Source organism: Parasteatoda tepidariorum, chromosome 11 (genome assembly GCF_982258835.1).
Source record: "Parasteatoda tepidariorum strain Cologne lab strain chromosome 11, Ptep-v5.0, whole genome shotgun sequence".
Classification (NCBI taxonomy): Eukaryota; Metazoa; Arthropoda; class Arachnida; order Araneae; family Theridiidae; genus Parasteatoda; species Parasteatoda tepidariorum.
In genome coordinates this window covers 3,679,870-3,699,525 of record NC_141765.1, presented here as the reverse complement: position 1 = coordinate 3,699,525, position 19,656 = coordinate 3,679,870, and the positions used below count along the sequence as shown (strand labels likewise).

Here is a 19,656-nt window from a genome sequence, read left to right as displayed (position 1 = left end):
GCTCGGACAGCTCACAAGCACCCATGGGGGGTGTAAGAAAAGGATGATGTTTACTTCAATAAAAAATTATGCACGATGAAGATCGCCATGAAATGTCAGCGTAAACACCCACGAGGGGGTGGAAGAAAAACTGTGGAACATCTCCGTCATGTATTTTAAACAGACAACAAAAACTCCGTCTCTCCAAAGAGAGGAGGGGGTGAAAATGAAAAACCCCTGTTAAGGGATCGTAAGTTAAGGTGGACACATGAATATCGAATGTTTCCCGCTCCCAGAAATGGGCGGTATTTAAAGAAATCACTAGAAGTGGAAGTTAAACTTCCTAAAAAGCAAAAAAATCGAGCTTAAGGAGCGAATTGAAGTGAGTTGACTAACCCCTTAAATTTAAGCATAATTAAATACTAACGGCAACCGTACAGTAACTAAAAACATGAGTTGACATCAAAGGTCGCCGACAGCTTTTTTCCAAGAAAAGGAGTGTCTGAGGAATGTGCAAGGAGCTTCCTGGGGAAAATGTCCTCATTGCGCTAACGCGTTAAGGGGCGAGAAGAAAAAGATGAAGACAATAAAAATTGTATCAAAAATTATAAATTAAGCCGAAAAAATAAGTATTTTGATTAATAAAACGGGATATTTAGAAATTAGGCTGTGACTTAATGTCACATTATACCCACAGCCGGTGAAAAAAAAATTTTGAAGAAATTTTTTATTTTTTTTTTATTTAAATTAAAAAATTAGAAGAAAAGCCAAAAGTAAAGTATTTTGATTAATAAAACGGGATATTTAGAAATTAGGCTGTGACTTAATGTCACACTCAGCTAATGACTGTATGCAAATTTCGAGGTTTAGTCAGTCTTCAGCTCTCATGGTTTCTCAATCAAATGAAGCAGCATATTACCCTTAGCCATGGACCAGTCAAAATGACCTTGTTTTCTTTGCCTCTACGTTTAAAATGTTTATCTTTGTTTATGTGTCTTAAGGGGTGTTGGTCAGTAAACATGAGTCATCTGCAAATCAAGAACAGAAAGATATTCAGCAAGGTTGCATCTTACACTCATTTTATCCGCTAATACTCTCTTCGTAATCCAGTCAATAGCAATTAAAAAGATTGTTGGAAGGAGTATGCAACCCTGTCCGACACTAAAATCAACCTTGAACGATTCTGATTGTTGGCTGGCATGGATAACTGGTATATTGTAATTTTTATATATATTTCTGATTATGTTTGCAAAACATGTGGGAATTCCATAGTACTTCAGCAGTTTCCTGAGTATTTCTCTGTGCAAACTGTCAAAAGCCTTTTCAAAATCTTTGAAATTTAACCCCTTAACTGCCGCGGGCATATATATACGTCTCGGCAAGACGATGCGTTAACTGCCGCAGGCGTATATATACGCTTTCCCGAAGTACGATGCTTTGCATTGCGTTGCTGTAAATAGAACTACACCCCCTACTTCAGAATGCAGTAAAATGGCCTTGAAAGTGTTTGCTTTGCGAATGTATTACTAATTTCGGAGGAGGGGGAATGGAAAAAGGATGTTATGGAAAAGTGATATCGTATTAATCGCTTGTGTGTATTTATTTGAGTAAGGTAGGGTTTATTCTTTTTTCGCTTTCGTTTCCCGTATGTATTTGGTGCTTTTTATTCTTTCCATCAACGTCTTCAAAGAAAAATGCATCGCGAAAATGTGCTGTTTGTTCAAGAGAAAATATTCGTCGTGAATCCCGCTATCAGTGCGATGAATGTGATGTTGGTTTATGTGTCCAACCATGTTTCAGGAGTTATCATACAACAGCTAAGTTTTAACATCTTTTATATAGTATTTTTATTATTTAATTTAAATTTTGTATTTTATTTCCTTCCTTTTTCTTGTAAAAGTAAACTGTTTTTAAATTGCAAAGCGTGCATCATTTTCCCCCACCAAAACACCGTGTAAGAAAGTGCACTTGAGCGAAAAACGGTGGCACTGGGGAGTGAATCACGTTAATTTTACTCGGCAGTTAAGGGGTTAAGTATATATTTGATTCCCATTCAATAGATTGTTGGACTATTATCCTTAATGTCGCAATGTGGTTGACACATGATCTATTAGCTCTGAAAACTGCTTGCATTGGTCACAGGCTTTTGACAATTTCATTCTTTCCAGCACTATTGTAGTGAAAATTTTGCTACATACATTTAACAAAGTGATTCCTCTCCGGTTGTCACATATCGTCAAATCACCTTTTTTTGGTAGTTTTATCTGTAGACCTCCCACTCCCCCCAGTCATTAGGCTACTCTTCGTTTTTCATGATTTTATTTAACAGGTCAGTTAAAGCTTTGATTGTAGTTTTTAAACTTTCCTTGAAAAGTTCACCAGGTAGGTTATCGCTGCCAGCAGCTTTCCAATGTTTTAGAAATTTTATTGCTTACCTCACCTCAAGCTGAGCTATTGGACCTGTCTCTATGTCTAATTGCCTGGTTGCATCTGCTGTAATGTCTTCCAAAACAGCAGGATTTGGTCTATTTAAGGTTTCCTTAAAATGAACAAACCACCTTTTGGTTTGATCTTCTTTTGATGTAGGTTTTAAACCTTGTTTGTCCTTCTAATTGGCTTTCACAACCAGGATTCATACTAACTGGAAAGGACATATTTGATAAAAGGCTTTCATTCACTTCAGAGAGATGGGTCTGCATGATTTCAGTTTCTGTAACAAGTGGATTCTTACAAGATAGGGTTGTTAACCCTATGCTCAACCCTAACCTGAAGAGTGTTACTCTTAGATGGTGTCTCACCACTGACCTGTCCAGTTTGGGAGGCCCAACCAGTAGCTACGCTACCACCAGCATAGCTTAGTAGGTCCTTGACCCACGCAAGCGAATTCACCAAGACAAAACGCCACCCATTCACCAAACGGCGGGTTAAATTCTAAAAATATTCATTATTTCTAGTTATTTTTTTAAAATTCAAACAGTAATATTAGATATTTTGTTTCATTATTCACTTAATGTATTTATTTATTTTTTTCTGTTGAATTTTAAGGGGGATTGTTTTTACTGAAGATATACAAAAAAGTTTACCTGTCCCATACTACTTATATATATATATATATATATATATATATATATATATATATATATATATATATATATAGAAAATTAAAGTCTTTTATCTTTTTAGAAAATCAAAAAAATTAATCCATTATGGTATGAAGACTTTGCTGATTTATACTTAGGTTGTGATACGATTAAAAGTCTTCAGTTACTGAAAATGCAAGGCCGAAAAACAACTTTAGGTTATTATTCTGGAGATGAATTGTTCTTCTGTAAGTATTGTCATTATGTATAAGTTTATGAAAAGTTCAAGATGAACTTATATATAAGTTTAAAATGAAGATAAAACAAAGGAAAATTACAGATTAATGAAAAAAGGGGGGAAAAGAAAATTAATAATGAAAATAACAAAAACTGGGGAGGGGGGAATCCGAAAAAAAGGATAGAATTCTTTTAAAAAATGTAGAAAATAAAAGATATAATCTTTTCATCAGCCTACACGATTATATCCGCAAAAAGAGTGCTTTCCAATATTGTATCAATATAGCCAAAGCAAAATATATCAATACAATAGTGTGAGGAACACCAAAAAAAGGTTTTACAGAAATTAAGACAAATAAAATAGAATACAATAAGTAAAAATAACACATAAAAATAGAAAATAGAATATAAAGAAAAAACAGAATATAACATAATCTATAAAGCGAGTAGCCAAATCAAATGAACTTATATGAACGGGAAATTTTTCATGAATGATTTAAAATATTTTCGTAACATGATTGCCAGATTGCAAAATATGAAAACAAAAGTGCAAATTGAGATAGAGGCATAACTAGAAGAGTTTTGTTTTAGTGTGCATTCTTACTGCATTACGGAAGTGCGTTTGATTTGTTAGTTACCAAGGATGGGCCCGAAAATGGAGGTGCGCAAGGTAATATTATACTGGATAATTTAAAGAAGTTGACTATAAGTAATTTTAGAAAATAAATATTTATTTAAGAAAAAAAATAAAAACATGAATTGCCTGTTTTGCACATAATTTTAGCCACGGATTTGCCCGAAATGGATTTGCGCATGGAAAAATTATCTAAATTAACAAAGAAATCTTTTTAGTAAATAATTTTAGCCACGGATTTGCCCGAAATGGATTTGCGCATGTAAAAAATGTATAAATTAACAACAAAATTTATTAGTAAATAATTTTAGCCACGAATTTGCCCAAAATGGATTTGCACATGGGAAAATTGTGTAAATTAATAAAGAAATTTTTGAGTAAATCATTTTAACCACGGATTTGGCCAAAATGAATTTGCACATGGAAAAATTATACAAATTAACAAAGAAAATTTTAGTAAATACTTTTGGCCATGGATTTACCCGAAATGGATTTGTACATGGGAAAATTATATAAATTAACAAAGAAAAATTTTTGTATATATATCTACAATAATATACGATTGACTCAATGATTTTATATAGAATTTTATTTCTTTAATTGGGTATCCATTGTTATTTATCAAATTTTGAAAGAGTTTATCGATTTTTTTTTTGGATAAATAAATATTCATTCATTTCATTGTAAGTGGTATTTAAATAGATGCTCCTAGAAACATTAGAATTCCAAGTAATAAATGTATTTACATTAAAATTAAAATCATTTCTTTTATCGTATAAATCAACAAAGCAGATATCTTCTTTTATAATACCCAAATCTGAAAAATTGAAATTAATATTATCATCATGATTACAAAGCAAGATTAATTCCTCGGGGTAAATACCATTTAATAAAATAGTATAATCTTGAAAATTAAAGATTATTAAGTCATCAATATATCTGAAAACAAATTTAATGCTAGGAGCATAATTTTTTTCATAATAATGCAGAAATAAGTTAGCTGAGAGAGTTGAATAATTAGATCCTTGTGGTATTCCATCAATTAGAAGAAAAATATCCTTTCCATTGTAAAGATAATTATTAAAAAGACAAAAATTATTCAGAATTTCCCAATAATCAAAATCGTAACAAAGGATATTTTTAAAATCATAGTAATAATTTGAAAGGACATTTTTTAATTTGGAAAGGGGAATGCTATTGTTTAGTTAGATAAGTATTAGATCCACATGTGATAGTTCTAAATTTTACAGGAATTTTATGAAATTTAGGACTGATAATTAAGTAAGGAAATTGTATATTACTAATTTTAATTTTTAGTCTCTTATATAAAGCTAAAATTTTTTTAATGACATTATTATTGAAATTACTAAGTTTAAAATTTTTACTATTTTTTAATTCCATATTTAAAAGTTCAATATAGAATTTTTTACAGAAGATTGCATCATTATTGTTAGCTTTGTCTATGGGAGTAATTACAAAATTTTTTTGAAGTTGCTTAATTTATTGAACAATATTAGAAAAATTTGTTGAATTGTTATTGTTATTTAAATTATCCTTATTATTGAAAACAAAGTTTTTAAAGTAAGTATTTTAGAATTTTATTGATTGATATATGGTAAATGGGTCTAAATTTTGTGCCTTTTATCATCAAATTCCTAAGTTCTAAGTTTTCTATAATATTTAAATCACCAGTAATAATATGTTTATGATGTTTATCAACAAAATCAAAATATTTCTCTTCCTCACAGTGACATTCAAAATCGAATATATTAATCCGCCCTAAATTTTTGCTTATATCATAATTAAATATAGTTCTACCGAGAGATTTATTATATTTAAAGCTTTTAATTATGTTAAAATCTTTTAATGGAAATAAAGTTTTAAAATTTTCAAAAATATTATGGAATTTGATCTTATCGAAAATAGGATTTTGAAAGTTAATAACGAAATATAAATTATCTAAATTTTTCTGTTTAGTTGGCGAAATTTTACTCATTTTGGCTTTTATAAAATCGAAGCAAAGAATTTTGAAATGTAAATTAATAAAAGAAAAGTTAATAATAAGATCGTAGAGCTTATATACATCATAATTCTTAAGGGAGAAAACAAAATCTTTAATTGTTTTAATATTATAATGTTTATTAAAATCTTTTTCCATATTAGAAAGAAAATTTATATTTAATTTGTCACTATTAAGAGAGTTTCTATTACTACTTGATCCCCGTTTACCTCGATTTTTACCCTTATCTTTAATATGAAAAAGTGAATAAGTTGAGGAGTTATTAAAGTTAATCTGTGTATGTTGGAAGGTATCGTTTAGCCCATATGGCAAAATTGTTTTGTATAAAAGCATGTAGTAGTTTTCTTTTTGTAGTCTTAAATCTAAATCTTCTACAATATCTAGAATATTAATTTTGACACTGTTATTTATGTACTCTAAAATGATTCAATTCCAGGTTATTGATAGTTTTATTACTGCTTATATCTGAACGGTGTTGATTAATTCGAATATTAAGTGAGTTACTGGTTTGTCCAACTTATTTCATATTACAGAAACAACAGGTTAAGATATAAATGAAATTTTTAATTTTACAAAAAGATTTGAAGCTATCGTTATAAAGAAATATTTTTTACCAGGCGGTAAATTGTTATAATTGTTTATATCCATAAAAATTGGCTCATAGAGCAACGTCCTAAAGACATGAAATTGGAAAAAAGAAATCAAGACGAAAACAGAAGGAAAACGAAAGAAAGTTCATCGTAGATAATATTAAGCACTAAAGCTGCATTAAATATAATCACTAATACATAACATAATAAATAAATACAAAAAAATACGAAGAAAATTAAGAAAAACAATAAGTTTCACTTATTGTGCATAAGCTGCAAGTTAATAGATCTCATAAAATAAGTTCAAAATGAAGATAAAACAAAGGAAAATTACAGATGAATAAAAAAAGGGGGAAAAGAAATTTAATAATGAAAATAACAAAACCTCAGGGGGGGGGGGGGAATCCGAAGAAAAGGACAGAATTCTTTTAAAAAATCTGGAAAATAAAATATATAATCTTTTCGTCAACCCACACAATTATATCCGCAAAAAAGAGTGCTTTCTAATATTGTATCAAAAATAGGAAATAAAATATAAAGAAAACACAGAATAAAACATAATCTATAAAGCGAGTAGCGAAATCAAATGAACTTACATGAGCGGGAAATTTTTCAACAATGATTTAAAATATTTTCGTAACATGATTATTTACTAAAAAGTTCCTTTACTAAAAAACTCCTTTGTTAATTTATATAATTTTTCCATGTGCAAATCCATTTCGGGCAAATCCATGGCTAAAATTATTTACTAAATAATTTCTTTATTAATTTATAAAATTTTTCCATGAGCAAATTCATTTTGGGCAAATCTGTGACTAAAATTATTTACTAAAAAAAATTTTTCTTTGTTAATTTATACAATTTTTCCATGTGCAAATCTATTTCGGGCAAATTCGTGGCTAAAATTATTTATTAAAAAGATTTCTTTGTTAATTTATATAATTTTTCCATGTGCAAATCCATTTCTAAAATTTAGTGCAAAACAGGCAATCCATGTTTCTTTCTCTTTTCTATTTTCTATATTTTTTTTCTTAAATAAATATTTATTTTCTAAAATCCATTTGCCCGAATAGTCAACTTTAAATTATTCAGTATAATATTACCTTGAGGACATCCATTTTCGGGCCCATCCTTGGTAACTAACAAATCAAACGCACTTCAGTAATGCAGTAAGAACGCACTTTAAAACAAAACTCTTCTAGTTACGCCTCTATCTCAATATGCGCTTTTGTTTTCATATCTTGCAATCTGGCAATCATGTTACAAAATTATTCTGTGTTTTCTTTATATTTTATTTTCTATTTTTACGTGTTATTTTTTACTTATTGTATTCTATTTTATTTTTTGTAATTTTTGAAAAAAAAATTTTTTGAGTGCTCCTCACACTATTATGTTGATATATTTTGCTTTGGCTATATTGATACAATATAAGGAAGCACTCTTTTTTGCGGATATAATCGTGTGGGCAGATGAAAAGATTATATATTTAATTTTCTGGATTTTTTAAAGGAATTATATCCTTTTTTTTCGGATTCCCCCCCCCCCCAGTTTTTGTTATTTTTATTATTAATTTTCTTCCCCCCACTTTTCATTAATCTGTAATTTTCCTTTGTTTTATCTTCATTTTAAACTTATTTTATGAGTTCTATTTACTTGCAGCTTATCCATCAATAAATGAAACTTATTGTTTTTCTTAATTTTCTTCATGTTTTTTCCTATTTATTTATTATGTTATATATATATATGAATATATATATATATATATATATATATATATATATATATATATATATATATATATATATATATATATATATATATATATATATATATATGTATATATATATATATGTATATATATATATATATATGTATATATATATATATATATATATATATATATATATATATATATATATATATATATAAGTATTAATTACGTTAAAATGCCACAAGGTTTAGAGCAAAAAAACGTTTTTTCAAAACATTTTATTTCCGTTTCAAGTGGTAGTCTCGAATTAGTTAAAAAAAAAAAACATTAATATTTGGGTTGTTTTTAACGTAAAAATGACCGCTTTTTGCCTTTATTTTGACTAAGGTGAATTTCGTAACCAATTTTTCACGTTTTTTTAACCAAGCAGGTTTATTTTTTTACGTATTTTTTTTCAACAAACTATTTACGTTTATTTTTGGTTCTATAAATTCGTTTTTTTCACCATGAATATTTACGTGTTTTTAACGCTTATTTTTATTAAAATAACGTACATTTTACGTTATTTTAACCAAAATACAAACGTATTTTATCCATGCAATTTACGTATTATTGTCAGTATTTTTAACGCTTATTTTGAGTTATGTGACTTAATAAATGTTTCGCGTAAATTTAACTAAATTAATTTCACTTTAACATAATTTTAACCAAATTGTTAACAATAACATATTTTAAGTTTTTTTTTTTATTTTTTATTTTTTTTTAACTAAGAGGGAAAGATACTAATACGTATTTTAATGTTTACGCTGCACTAATTACACTAAAAAAGATAGCATTTACTTTTTACTTAAAAAAAACTTCTAATTCTTTTCAGACTAAAACAACGGAAAATAGCCGATATTCATGCTTTTTTTTTTAAGAATCCTAGAAAAAGCCTTTTGTTTTTAATTTCACACTTTTTGTAAATTTTTACAATTCAATTTATTACTCAACGAATATGGAGTGCAAATCTTTCTACCTCTTCACAGCAACATACTGGTTTATTTACAAAGTTTCATGTCTCTCAGGAATTTTTTTAATTTTTGGTGCCGAAAAGTTTGTAATATAAAGAATTGGTAGAAGAAAATATTACTCAATACTTACATGATTTTCCAAACCCCTATGGAAAAAACATTTTTTTTTTTTAGTTCAAATTAATAATTAAGAAGTCTACTGCTCTCCTTAAGTCCATGTTTCCAATTGCTTTCTTGAAATTATCTACTCTTCTAGAATGCTTTTGGGTTCATTATTTTTTTTAAAAAATGCGTATTTTTTAGTTTTTAGCTTGAAAAATTTTACTAAAATTTACTTTAACACACACACAAAGTAAAAATATATATATATATATTACCCAAATTTACCATTTGATTTGTTTACTTACAAAAATTACAATTTTTCTAAGTCGTATGTTCGTAAAATTACAATTTTTAATCCAGAAGAGCAATTAACTTAATAATTTTAAATACAGAAAAAACATTAAATCAAATAAGATTTATTAAGTTTTATTTATTTTACAACTATCATACAATATATTTACAATATATAGATTTACAATTATAACACATCACCACAGATCTGAAACATGTATTCATGACTTCTTCCACCCAACTGTTAGTATCACCTCTTCACTGCAATGTTCCTGGAAAACAAATAACTATTTTTAGCATATGAAAAAAAATATACCGGGCAATAATATTAAATTGTTACAACCAACAGTAGATTTCTAAAACGAAGCTATACTGACTAGATAAAATACAGAGTTAAATAAAAAATTTTAAAAAAAATATTTAAACTGTTTATTTTTTTCAGGGAATTTCTACTAAGTATATATTGATTGAGTACATCCAAATATTTAGATATAAGAAAATCTATTTTACAAATTTTGGTCACATATTACATGACAAAATTACATACATATACAGCACAAATCTGAATTCGAATATTTCATAAATTTCTTTTCATCCTAGCTAAATCTTACATTGAAGCCAACAGTAAGTTATAAACAAAACATACAATTATTTTTCGTGTGGCTTTGAGGAGAACTCCTCCAGACTTTTAGTCCGGAGCTGTCGGCTGCTATGGTAACAAGTGATAGCACATTTCTAATGGGGGAACAATGGAGGAATAAAGGTGTCAATTGGTTTACCCACGCTGACCTAAAATCAAAACAAAACTATTAACAAAACACCCCTATTTGAAATGACTTTTTCTCATAACCGCAGTACTTGCCACAACATGTGCCTGTTGTCAGGTGAAGTTCTCCTAAAAGCTGCCCCATACTTGCTGTTTATTTACCTATCATCAGAATTTTATTTTCCTCTCTCATTTTTTCTTGCTCCTTAGCTGCATTCCTCTTCAGAATATTTTGCAAGAACTTTGTAGTTCAGAAACACAATTCAATTAGTTTCAGTTACGTAATTTTTAATTTCTCATTTATTGAAACAGTAAAAATACTATGCCTTTTAACACTAACAGTATCTTTAATATACAAAAGGAGTAATTTTAACAAATTCAGTAATTTGCTAAACTATATATTATTTAGTTCAAGTGAAGAAATACATTTTACAATTGCCTCTGTTAAAGCTTTTTTAAACAAAAAATGGTTAATTTGAAAATTCTTTAATTTCTGGAAAATCACTGCTAAAATGTAACACTTTACTCCCAAATACAGTAGAAAGCTGTTTGGAGATTTAGAAATTCATTTCCACAATGGAATTCTTAGTATTAACTTCCAGTGTGGGAAAAATAGGTTTTGTGTTCCTTGACCCTAGTGTGTTACTATCAGGTTGCTTGGGGGCAGTAAATACTTAATTTGTTTAAACCATTTTAAAAGGACTGGATGAAAAAATTTCAACAAAAAAAAACTTCACACACAAAACACAGTTTTTGGAGAAATATTTTAATAAATATTTCTTCGAAAAATGTGATTAAATGAAAGGTGTTAGTTAATTGTTGCAACATGACAGAATGTTTTGAGTAATGTAGTATAACAATTTTGGACTATAGAAACAATTCGGAGGAACAGCTTTAAACTTAAAATTGTTTTAAAAAATCATAATTTTATTCTTGGAACTAATTAGAAATTATTTTTAATGCTGCATATATATATATGAGCAAAACAAAATTACCAACTTTCCACACCCTTGCAAAAAAAAAAAAAAAAAAATTATTTTGAACAAGTATAGAGCAGATTTATCAAAATTTTTTTAACTTATTTAAAGATGTGAAAACAAATATATATTTTTTTGTCAAACTGTTATTCATATAGTTTGTAGTAGTGATAATTTCCATTGCATGAACTACTTAACTTACAAGATATATAAGTTTTCTGCAATATTAGACATTTAACGTAAATTTTACTTAATAGTTTTTGTTATAAAAAAAAGTTGGAACATAAGTATGCTAAATGTATATAGTAAAATGCAAGAAAATATAATAAATTAATGAAAACTAGTCAGACTAACTCTTTTAGAAAAAAGTAAGCATTTTTTGCAACCTTGATATACACATTGAATCGTGTCTTAAAACATTTTAATCATTAATACTTTAACACGAAATAATAAACACAAAAACATTCACTTGGAAAAATAAGATATTTAAATAAAAGATATTTTCAAACAGTACGAAATCAAAAAATTTTTCATTGAATGTAAGCATAATAATATAGTGCAGAAGTTATTGAAAAAAAAAACTTTATAAAAATAAAGTGATAATATCATAGACAGATATATTATATAAATAGAAAATATTATAGGTGTAGTCATAGATATAAAATCATTGATTAACGTTAACAATATTGAAAGTTCAATTTCTAATATGCGGAATTGTAGAAAACTGCAGATGTACACAAAAAAATAAATATAAACATATATACAATTGGCTTTTTTTAATTAAAACAAGGATAATTTGAAATCTTGTGGCAGAATGTTTTTGAGCTATCTGTGACTAAACTCTCCAGCACTAATATCTAATTGCAAAATACTTTTAATACAAACAAACACATATGTTACTAATTTAAAATGGCAAACACGCTGTGTTAACAAAAAAATAATAATAATGATTTTCTTATTTTAACATGAAATTTTTTTTTTAATATTATGGGTGATATTCTCACATTTTGTTGGTGGGAAAACACACACTTTATTTGCTTCTTCGCATTTTGTAAATAATCATCACAATAAAAAAATATTGAATATCATGAAATCCGTAGTAGTAATTCCCCCCCCCCCCAAAAAAAATATATGATGTAATCACGTAAATTGGACTCCTCAATAGCGTGTTACACTTTGAAATTAGGTTGTAATAAATAATATGGTATAAAAAATATCGGATTTAAAAACTAAGGAAAAATCAACATCTACAACTTCCAAAAATTCAATAGAATTTTAAAAAAAAAATAGATAGCCTTAAAAAATAGATACTCAAATGCACAATTCGAGTTTTCCATATTGTTTAAATATCTCAAGATGGTTAAAAACCAAATGAAAATCAATATCAATAACTGCCGAAAATACTATCGAAACATTATGTCGATTTAGGATACTATCGGTGAAAATTGAGCGTGCCAAAAACTTATTATCCAAATGCATGATTCAAATATTGCATGTTCAAATATTTCTGTAAAAAAGAAAAGTAATATTTTCTTCTTTTCAAGAGAAAAATCTTTCTGCAGGAACTCTGTAAAATTCTGCAACAATGTCGCCGTGACGCTGTGATTCTGCCACGGAGGTTTGAAATACTGAGCAATTTGTATAAATCTTAATTCCCCAAGAATTTCCAATTGATGTTGTTTATTCATTTTGTAATTCATTTGAATGTTTGCCAAATGTTTGGTTTGAGTTACCTCAGCCTTTGAGTGATTCATCAATCTGTATGATCGCTGAAGAATTCATAAAAGCAAAATAGAAGTTTCAGAATTTGTTTGAACTTATCGAGAACTATGAATAAAAAGACTAATTTAATGCAGATAAGACACATATTTTTTAAGTGCCAGTGAGATTAAACATTGGAACAGCAAAAATAGTGGAGGTAAAAACTGTAACAGTTTACCATTCTACTTGATACTAACGATGAAACTTACACCAGAAACTTTTATTATAGACTAGTTGAATAGTGCAAATGCTGATGATTGTGCATCAAATAATTAGGATTCTACAGTATATATTTGCAATGGAAAATATATTTACAATATATGATAATTCATTTTCAGAGACAAGTTTTTGAGTACTTTTATTTGTTGTTATTGAAGCATGGGCAGCCTATGTAAACAATTTTTAATTACTGTTTTTAATATCAACAAAAGTAATCTGAAATAATTTTTAACAGTTGATTTCTTCATGTTTATAATTTCATGAATTTTTTTTAGCCTATTTTTAAGTACAAGAAAAAAGGAAACAATTCAAATACAGTTATTTCTTTAGACATACCTAATTCAGGTACCTTTAAATGAGACTTGATGGAGCTTCTTTCTCAAAGCTAGATCTTTTCCAAAGATCTTCCTCAGAAGTACATCAATAGATTATGAAAAAGAAAATTCATTCAGTTAATACGATTAAAAACATAGAAATTATTCAAACCTGCTTTGTTTATACAGGCACATTTATTATTCAGAACTGGAGAGGTAAGGAGTAATGGTTTGACAGAATGTTAGCTAAAAAAAATGGTGAAATGCAGAATATATTTTTATAGCAATATTTTTTTTAAAAAAAAATTCATTAATAAATATTTTTTATGAATACATAAGTTTATTTATAATTGGAAATTACTCCATGCATATCTATATTAGTGGAATGGGCTAAGGAGAAAACAAAAAATTAAACAAGAAATACTTGTAAAAAAAACTAAAGTTATAAAGTAAAACAGAAAGAGAAAAAAAAATTATTATAATTGTTACAACAAAACTTCTATGCTAAGAATAATATTTTCTGCAAAGCAGTATCCATAAAGCAGCATTAACTAAAATATAATCTATTAGAAATATATTATTAAAATGCTGTGTTATCTTAAAAACACTAAAAAAAACAAAAGATTATATACAAATGTAAAACAAAAAAATCTATTTCAATTCTCAAAATAAAATTTTAAAGCTTTACGTCTCAGCTTTCCAATTATCATATTTTCCAGATAAGAATAAAGTCAATAGAAACATTCTTAATTACTGTGTCATACAGTTAATAAAAACAAAATTTTTCAGAAATATAAAAAGCTAGATAAAAACCAAGACAAAAATTGTTTAAAAGAAAAATTTAGCAATAAAAATTTCAATTGAATTTTTTCACCTAGCAGGGGTCTGTCTAGGTTTTTCTGAGAGATACCTATTTTGTGAAAATTTAGACATAATTTGTAAAAAATTAAAAACTATATTAAAAAAACAACGCAAAAACATGGATTTATTGTTTCTTAAGGAATACAAAAATAAAATTATAAGAAAAAGTATTTTGTGAAACTACTGTTTTTCCTTAAGTTGAATTTGTGAAGGTACTGCTAAACGGTATTAAATTCGGCGTAGACAGACCCCTGCCTAAGGCATATTTTTAGAATACAGTGACTATAAAAAAATAAAAAAGTTTTAAACAGCAATGTAAATTGAAATAAAAGCTTGAATAAGAATAATTCCAAAGATAATTTAATATTGAAAAGTACTGCAATTATTTTCCATATCGTTTTAACTGATAAATTTCAAAAACTGTTTCAAAAATAAGAAAAAAAATTTCCAGTAAATGTTCAACTGGATGTTTTTTTTTTAAAGATATCATGTTGCAAAATAAATAGTCAAAAAACTATTTTGTCCATGTGAGATTTTCTCTTGCAAAAGCTTGTTAAGATGATACTTCCACGACATTTTGGCTGAAGAACCATCTGCTATAGACTCTTGTAAAATTTACACCAATCAAGTGTGTTTAACCCTTGGTTCTTTAAAAAGGTAAAGTTAAAAGAAACTGCCATGAATCACAACTGCCACTACTCAACTTTTTTAAAAATGCAACAACTAATAGTTTTTATACTTTATAAGACAATAGTAGGTAAGTAGATAAGACAGCTCAAATTAATGTCGTAATTCTCGTGTGTAAATCAGATTGAAATAAATAAATAATTAGTTACGGTATTTCCATTATCCATTTAACTTTTTCTTAAAATAAAAATTGGTCATTCTGCATAAACGAGTGGGAAAAATATTGTTGTTCCCTGTTATTTTATTACAAGTAACAGACTTCTGGGAAACGTGGTTCAATTTAACCTGATCTTGCTTTCTACCTATAACAAACAATCCCGACGTAAAACAACAAAAGCTGTATATTGCCAGCATTCGATTCCATGAATTCGAAGATTCCTGAAAAGGACCACCGTGATTGTCACCTAGAATCCCTGCCTAGAATACAGAGCTACATTTTCTGAGAAGAAGCACTTTAAGAGCAAGACAAGTGTAACCAAATGATTTGCTACAGACAGGGAACATCCTTTCATCTCAGATATCTTTAAGCATCCTATAGGGGACTCATTCTCCCTTCTTTTTTCTTTTTTTTTCAAAAGAAAAAAGGGTGCATATCTCAGAAAATTCAAATTGTCTTTCTTTCGAGGGGGGGGGGGTAGAGATACAAATAAATGGTGACTTATAAGATTGAAGAAAGTGGGAGGTCTAGGAAAAGAAAAGTTTCTTGATTGACATAATTTTTAACCAATAACATTATTTATGCTACAATCAGTAACTAATTTCTCGTATTTACACCCCCCCCCCCCGTGTATACGTGAATGCACAGAACGCGAGTGCTCTGAATCCTACATGAATGCACAGAAAAAGTTTATTCTACTAAAACATTATTCTAAATTATTGCTTTTGAAAGCATGCTGTAATAGTGTAAAGCTGATGTTGCCTCAGGTAGTAGCTAGCCCCTTCAAATAATTTTATCAATGATTATTATTTATCGATCAATATTGATTGTGTCTAAATCAATATAAATGAAGAGTTTAATTTTCCTAAAGAATTATTATATTTTAATAATAAAAAATTTATTAAACTTAAATGTAAAAATAAAATTACAATTATTAAAAATTATATAATTTTTTTTTAACATTTTAAGCATTCTATTACACAATAATACTCAAAAGTAATAAAAACAAATTTCAAGTTTTTGTTAAAAATACAAAGTGACGTATTTTTTAAGAGGGGGTGATGCCGTATTATAAGTTTTAAGAAGTAATTAAATTTTTTAAATGATTGATCTTATCGAAATAAATTTCATTCTATGACGTTATAATTAAAATAGTTATTCGATTTAAAATAAAAATTTTAGGTAACAATGCACAAATTTTACTTCGATTTATTTTACGAATTTGTCTTTAAATGTTGTAAAGAATATGTAAAATATTTAGTACATAAAATTTTAGTAGGCAAAATAGATTTTAGTAGGTTTAAGATAAATGTTGGTTTAATAAAATTACATACAATACTTCTGTTTATGTTTCTAAGGATTATATTTTTCCAAACCTAAAATTATTTTCTATAAAACTAATGTTGTATTATGTTCGCGTATGCATACAGGAATAAAAAATATCGTAACACAAAAAAAGTGAATAAATTAAGAATGATTGTTTGTTATTTTCTACTGATTATTATTTAAGTTTAGTTTTTATATTATATTCATTGTTGCTATACTTATGTTTTTGTTTTGTATTATAAAAACACGAATGTTCCGAATTTGTAAATGAAAATCTGATCATTGAATTTATAGCTATTTAAAGTATTTTGTTTATGCATTTATTTACTTATTGAGGACAGAGTTTTTATTTACTGTGACAGCTTTTTCAGACCAAAGTTACTGCTATCACTTATGAGAGTTTTAAGTACAGGTTTAATGCAGTAGTTTTAAGTGATTTCTATCATTTTTTCTAAAAGGTCATTTTTTTACTAGTCAAATTAAGATTTAATTGATAGTTATTTATTGCTCTTCAGCTCTTCTGTACCTTTGACTTTGACAGGTCAACTAACTACGAGAATGTCCAAAATATTAAACAAAATAGTAATAATTCTATTAGATAATTAGTTCTGTTTTCCACAGATGCAATCTAGAGTGAGTTGTTATTATGAAATAAGTTCATATCTGATTTTTTATCCAGATTTTATGGGATCATTTAAGATAATTGTTGCATTTATAAAATTACTCATCACTATTTTTTCCCTTCATTTCTCTTCCTATCATTATTAATATATTAGATTTAATAAGGAAAAAGGAATAGTGAAAAGCATTATTATTTCTAAAAGTTGTGTGTTATTATATACAGTGCGTAAAATAAAAAAAGTTAAAAAAAAAAAAACTGAATAACTCTTGATTTAATGATCGGATTTTAACTTACTAGATCTCAATCTAATTGGTTTGAGGGCCAAACTTAAAATATGCAAATTAGTTGGTGCAGAAGATATTTTAAGTAATGAAATCGGGCAAACGTGCTTCCTCTACCTACATATATGTATATGTTGTTGAATTTGGATATTTGTCTCTCAAAATATGGATGGTATTCACAATATGGAAATTAAGATCCCAAAAGTTTTTTTAAGTTGAAAGTTTGGGCTCCTTTATTTAATTGCAGTTTTCATGCATTTCGCCATGTCTCGAGAACTTTTGAAACGAATTGAAAAATTTTTGCACTTAATAATAAAATTCATTAACCTAAAAATAATTCCCTGTCAAAAATATTTTTTTAAAATTATTTATTATTAATAGTCGGAATAATTTTGAATTCAAAAATATACAAATTGTTGCATAATTTTAAAGAATATTAGTTTAAATAGTAAAATACAAAATTTGAACAAAATCTGTCGAAAGGTTCTTGAGAAATTAAATGTTAAATATATAACTTTTTTAAAATTGAAAGGTTTATTTGATTGATTTAGTACAGATTAAATTTTGTCATTTAAAATGACATTTTTTAAATTTTCAATTTAAAGTTCTTTCGACTATTCTCTTAATATATAAAATGATTAATACTTCTTACAAATTATTTTTGACAAGGAACTATTTTTAGGTAAATGAATTTTTTTATTATGGTGTGCTAAAATTTTTTAGTTCGTTTGAAAAATTCTCGAGATATGATCATTAATTTCGAGAGTCAAGAATTCGAATCAATTGAAAAAAAAGGTATGCTTTTTTTAGAAAAAGTACGTGTCTGTTTTTCTAATTTAAAGTATTTTGAGTCTTAGTAAATAAAAGTTCATACTTTCGATCATAAGTTATTCAAAGTGTTTGCTTTTTTGCACATACCCACAAACATAAGTTATTTGTTTAATATTAATTGAAAAGTTTTCAATTGATTATAATATTTTTAAAAAAAATTGATTTAATTTGAATAAATATTTTTTTTTACAAAAAAAAATTTGATTTTATATTTTGAATTAACACGTGACTTAGTACTAGATATATTTTTTATTGTTAGAGGGGGGAGGGCACCAAAATATTTTCAGTGCTTAGGGCCTCAAGAGGTCTTAATCCGGCCCTGCCTGGTAACTTCCAGTGGCTATCATCACACTGAAAAAAAAACATGGGAAGAAACTCAAAGGGTATATCTTGTAGCCACTACCCCCTGGAAAACCTCTACAGGTTTTCTTTTTTAAATGTATGCAAGTTTGAAATCCACAATAGTAGGTGCAACACATCACAGAAGGAAAATATCCCCTCTACTCATATTTTGACGTGTAAAGTCAACCATGATATATTTAAGTATTATCTTCAGAATAATGCTTATAATTGTTACTTTTTGTTAATTGTTATTTATTATAGCAACAAAATTTGCCAGGTGAATAAAATAATGCAGCATTAATTTAATAATTAAAGCTTTAAAACGGAAATTTTCTTTACATAAGATCGCAACTAGTTTAACTTATTTCAGATTAATATTCCTTCATTAAGCTTAGGTGCCATCCGAATACTTTTAAAATATTCATGATTTTATTAAAAATATCTCAACTGCATAACAATCGTATATAAGGGTCTGTATTTCATCTCTTTACATTTTATGCTCAGTAAATGAGAATCAACAAATTCTCTTGCTCTTTTCCAAAATCGTTACGTTTTGTCATAGTTTGTTAAACTTCGCAAATGATAGGCTTATAATATTTGTGTTTATTTCAAGCAGAATTAACTACAATAATCATTTACTTTCTTTGATAGTGAAGTATTATAATGAATTAACATGCTAAATAGTAATAATTAAAGTAAGGAATAAAAGAACTTACCATTGAATTCGGCGTATGTAAGTACACAATCTGCAAACACGTGTGCAACAGATTATAAATAAAAGCTAACTAGCGTCGTCTAGTGTAGGGGTAGCAATCCTTGTGTTGAAGTTGTGAAAAGTTGAAACTCAGTATCGTT

At 27.3% G+C, this 19,656-nt stretch overlaps 1 protein-coding gene across 4 annotated transcripts in view; it reads left to right on the top strand.

Annotated features, from left to right (window-relative positions):
- LOC107442720 (A-kinase anchor protein 7) overlaps window positions 1-19,656 on the top strand; it is a 76,002-nt gene that overhangs the window by 28,873 nt on the left and 27,473 nt on the right. For 2 of the 4 annotated variants that reach the window (XM_087154756.1, XM_087154754.1), the window contains exon 6: window positions 3,163-3,307. The exons of 1 other annotated variant lie outside the window; for it this stretch is intronic. In XM_087154756.1, coding sequence (XP_087010882.1) covers window positions 3,163-3,307 — 145 coding nt within the window. Of the gene's footprint in view, window positions 1-3,162; window positions 3,308-12,962; window positions 13,204-19,656 lie in introns of those variants that run through there. One more of the 4 variants, XM_043048030.3, reaches the window with a different exon arrangement.